General features: G+C 68.6%; 1 protein-coding gene across 1 annotated transcript in view; it reads left to right on the top strand.

The window, feature by feature from the left end:
* Positions 1-3,826, top strand: part of Col26a1 (collagen type XXVI alpha 1 chain) — a 128,814-nt gene extending 124,988 nt beyond the window's left edge. The window contains exons 8-12 of the mRNA XM_015491464.2: positions 121-173; positions 498-533; positions 857-907; positions 1,697-1,781; positions 2,409-3,826. Coding sequence (XP_015346950.2) covers positions 121-173; positions 498-533; positions 857-907; positions 1,697-1,781; positions 2,409-2,569 — 386 coding nt within the window. The 3' untranslated portion in view covers positions 2,570-3,826. The remainder of the gene's footprint in view (positions 1-120; positions 174-497; positions 534-856; positions 908-1,696; positions 1,782-2,408) is intronic.
* The last annotated feature ends 435 nt before the right edge of the window (positions 3,827-4,261 follow it).

Below are 4,261 nucleotides of genomic sequence, written 5' to 3'. Positions count from 1 at the left end.
AGCTCTCAGGACTGGGCGGCCCTGGCCAGCCCGAGGGGAGCAGGTAGAGGCAGAAGAGTGGACGGAGCTGGGCTGGGGCAGCGGGAGGGAGGCCTCGCGAGCACTCGGCTCTGCCCACAGGTCCCCCCGGACCACACGGCCCCCCAGGACCCCCAGGAGCACCAGGATCCCAGGTAAGGAGGGGCCATCTCTGGCGTGGACTGAGTGGTGGGAGGGACAGTGGCCTCTCCAGGAGGGGGAAGGCAGGCGGCATCCTGGTCACTAGGGGCAGTGGCCCTCTGCTGCCCTGTCCCCGCGCACAGGTGAGAGGATCCAAGGCCCAGCCGAGGCCCAGGTCCTGGCCAGCTGGACGGGGCTCCAGGACCCAAAGGCCTCAGGCCTGGCCTTCCCATTTGCTCTCGCTGTCCTCCTCCCAGACTGGGGACCCACAGCGGGCTGAAGCGGGGGATGGGAGCCCCTGGGCAGCAGGCCTCACGCGCTCCATTTGGTTTCTGCAGGGCCTGGCTGGCGGGCAGCCCGTGGAGGGACCGGCTGTAAGTGTGGGCTGAGCCGTGGCCCCAGGGCAGTGGGCCCGGGTGCCGGGGCAGGGTCTCCCAGCCAGAGCGGGCAGCGGGAGAGACCAGGACAGACCACATCAGAGCTGCCCAGAGGGGCCCGGAGTGGGCTGCAGGGACTGTGGCCAGCGGGAAACAGCCTCCCCGGAGGCTGAGGAGGCCTACCATGCCAGGCTCTGCAGGGTGCCCTGGGCACCACCTGTCCCGCTCCTCTCACCCCGGAGCAGGAGTCGTGGGGCCCCTCTTGTCCTGGCTCACTGCCCCGAGGTCTGCCCCGGGTGACCGTGTGGCTTGCTCCCTAGGGCCAACCTGGAGTGAGGGGAGCAGAGGGGGACAAGACGGCGGCCACAGAGGTACGGACGGCGGTCAGCAGGCTCCCGTGGCCGGCCACAGCGCCGCAGGGAGAGGGCGGACCCTCCAACCTGTCCTCACACCTGGCCTGGTGCTGGGGTCCCTGCCCTTGGCAGTGCCCAGCCCAGTGCAGCCGTGACTGCAGGGCAGAGGGCAGATGGCGGGGCTGCCAGGGTCAGGGCCACCGGACCTGGGACGCAGGATGGGGACCAGTCCACGAGGGGTTGAGGGGCCCTTCTAAAGGGACAAGACTCCTCTGGGAACACACGTGCCCACGGGCATTGGTGGGCTGAGGGACACGTGGCTGGTGGGTGGCAGGGGCAGATGCAGGAGGAGGGGTTTGGGGCCTGGAGCTGAAGGAGTGTTGGTCAGAGGCATAGGTGGAGGCTGGATAGAGGCCAGTTGGAGGAGCCCAAGCAGAGGCCAGGTGGAGCCCAGGTGGAGGAGGAGGCCAGGTAGAGCCCAGGTGGAGGCCAGGAGGAGGAGGAGGCCAGGTAGAGGCCAGTTGGAGGAGGAGGCCAGGTGGAAACCAGGTGGAGCCCAGGTGGAGACCTGGTTGAGCAGGGACCTCAGCCTTGGAGGCAGGCAGCTGTGGGCGAGGCTGGGCCAGGACCTTTGGAGGTCCTTGTAGGACCAGAGCAGGGAGCAGGCGGGAGTGAGGCTCCCGAGGTGGGCACAGGGGTGGCAAGGAGCCAGAGGAGGGGGCTGAGGAGCGAGGCCGGAGGCGTGTCCCCGGATCCAGCCGGCCCTGGCCCCACCGACTCGCCCTGAGCCTGCCTCCCTCCTGGCAGGGCGAGGGGGTGCAGCAGCTGCGGGAGGCGCTGAAGATCCTGGCCGAGAGGGTCCTCATCCTGGAGCACATGATCGGCATCCACGGTGAGCGCCCGCCGCCCCCTGGCCTCCCCCACTAGCCGCTGTCCTCAGGCCTCTGGTGGCCCTGGCCTCAGCGACCCCACCGCTCAGCTATCAGGTGGTCTTTGCCAGTGTCACCTGCCCCTGCCCCTCCCTTGCTCAGGGTCCCCCAGTGGGGACCGCCAGTGTGCCAGCCTGGCTCCTGAGACCCTTCCCAGCACCCCAGGGCCCCGGCGGACCACAGCTGGTCACCAGGCTCCCGTCCCCTCACCCTGCCCACTGGGTCTCTCCTGGAACACTGGCTCCCGCCTTCCTCGGGCCTCCTGTCCCCACCTTCCCTTCCCCCATAGGCTGGGACGGCTGCGTGTCTCCCTGGCACACGGGGAGTGCCTCGGGCAGACTCCTCAGGGTTTGTTAAAGGATCAATGAGTAATGGGTGGACAGACATGTGGACGGATGGACAGACAGAAGGACGGATGGATGGATGGATGGATGGACAGAGGATGGAAGGAATGATGGATGGGGATGAATGGATGAACAGATGGACAGACGGATGAATGGGTCCCCTTGTCCCACGGCCGGTGCTGGCAGCCTGGGTGCCTCCAAGCGCACCAAGGCTGTCTCCAGCCTGCCCTCTCTCCCTCCTTCCAGATCCCCAGGCCTCCCCTGAGGGCGGCTCGAGCCAGGACGCGGCCCTGAGAGCCAACCTCAAGATGAAGCGGGGCGGCCCCCCACCCGACGGCGCCCTCGCTGCCCTGCTGGGTCCCGACCCTGCGCACAAGAGCGCTGACCGGACCAGTGGCAGGAAGTGACGGCCCGGCTCCCCAGGACGAGCCCGGACCTGGCCCGAGGACCAGCCTGGGCCAGTGCTGCTGCTGGCTCCTGAAGATGTCCCACATGGGCCTGGCCACCAGGCTCGGACACTGTGAGGGACACTGGCTCCCGGGCCCTGGGGCCTTAGTGACAGATGGTGTCAGGGTGGGGTCTGCAGGGGATGAGCACCCGCAGCAGAGGCCCCTCACCCCTGTCCTCGTCCCCCGCTGCCTGCTGGAGGGGGCCTGGGGTGACCAGAGCCTGCGGTGACTGAGCCCCTGCTGCCTGGGCCTTGGCATGGGGCTGCCCCATGTGCCCACCTGATCCTCAGGAGCCAGCTCTCACCCACTGACCCGGGACGAGGCGCGGATGAGGGTCTACCCATGTCCTGGCTGGCACAGGATGGAGCCCGGTGTCCTCTGGACTGTGTCTCCTCCCCCGTCGTGAGAAAGGCCAGACAGGAGGGTCAGGCCAGGCCGCTCCTGAGGCAGCCAGGGAGCAGGGGACCAGGCCAGGCCCAGGAGGGACAGGCAGGGCCCACACAGCACTGGAGACCCCGCTGGCCCTTCCTCAGCTTCTCCCTGGGGCTGGGCCGGCTCCTCGGGCAGGCAGGCGGCTGTGCCTGGCCGGAGCTCTGGAACCCAGGGGACCCTGAGTGAACCGACGGTCACATGGGCCAGGGACCGCGAGGGGGGGCGATGTGGTCAGGAGTAGGGGTCTGTGGCGGGCATGGCCCATGGCCCCACCTCCCTGAGCCCACCCCCCATCAGGCCCTGGCCACCCTGAGCCAGGAGGAGGGAGCACCGAGGGACTGTCCCCACAGGTGGGTCAGTACCCCCGTCCACCCGCCTCCCTGGGCATCTCCGGGGTCTGCCGCTCCTGTGGGACACCTCGAGTTCGTGTCCCCTGGGCAGACTGGACAGAGGGCAGCTGGGGCACGGTGCTCCCACCCTCTGGGCTCCTGGCAGCCTCCCGCCCAGTCTCCTGTGACCCGCCAGCCCCGGTGCTCCTCTTGCTGGGCCAGGACCTGGGACTCGCCACCAAAGGAATCGCTGAATGGAAGGTGCTGGCACCACCCGGGGCAGTGTCCCCACGGCAGGAGTGGCCTTCCCCTCGCTCTCGGTGCTCACGTGAGGCTGAGCCGGGTTCTGCTCGACTCATGGCCCCTCCCCACGGGGCCACCCCTGTCCTCATGGAGGGCCGGTGGTCGGGGCCTTGCCATTGTTCCCCTACCTGACAATAAAGCTGTCCTCCCACTGAGGTCTGTCCATAGGGGGCGGCCTGCAGGGGGCGGGGCTGTGTCCCCCTGAGCAGGCGCCAGGGAGCCCTAGGGTGACTTCCGCCAGCCACGGGGTGCCATGAGCCCTGCCAGGAGGGAAGGGTAGGTGACCCTACCCAGCCCCGGCTCCTGCCTGGGTCAGCAGCACGTCCTCCTCAGGCAGGACCCAGAGGCCAAGTGCAGAGAGGGAAGGGGAGGCTGAGGCCGAGACACGAGTTGCTAGGAGCCCCTCCTCCTGTACTTGCTGATAAATATGTGGCTGTGTCCAGGGCCCTGCCTCAGGCCCCATGGGTGGGACTATCCCCCAGCCATGTGGCCCTGGGCTGGGGGACTCATTCAGCTTGCTCAGCAATGGGACGGAGGTCCAGGTGGGGCAGGGGCCTGAAACCAAACCAACAGCCAGGGGGGCAGC

The sequence above is a fragment of the Marmota marmota genome, unplaced genomic scaffold (genome assembly GCF_001458135.2).
Source record: "Marmota marmota marmota unplaced genomic scaffold, marMar, whole genome shotgun sequence".
NCBI lineage: Eukaryota > Metazoa > Chordata > Mammalia > Rodentia > Sciuridae > Marmota > Marmota marmota.
Note: the sequence above shows the minus strand (reverse complement) of the source record. Positions and strands in the feature narration are given on the sequence as shown.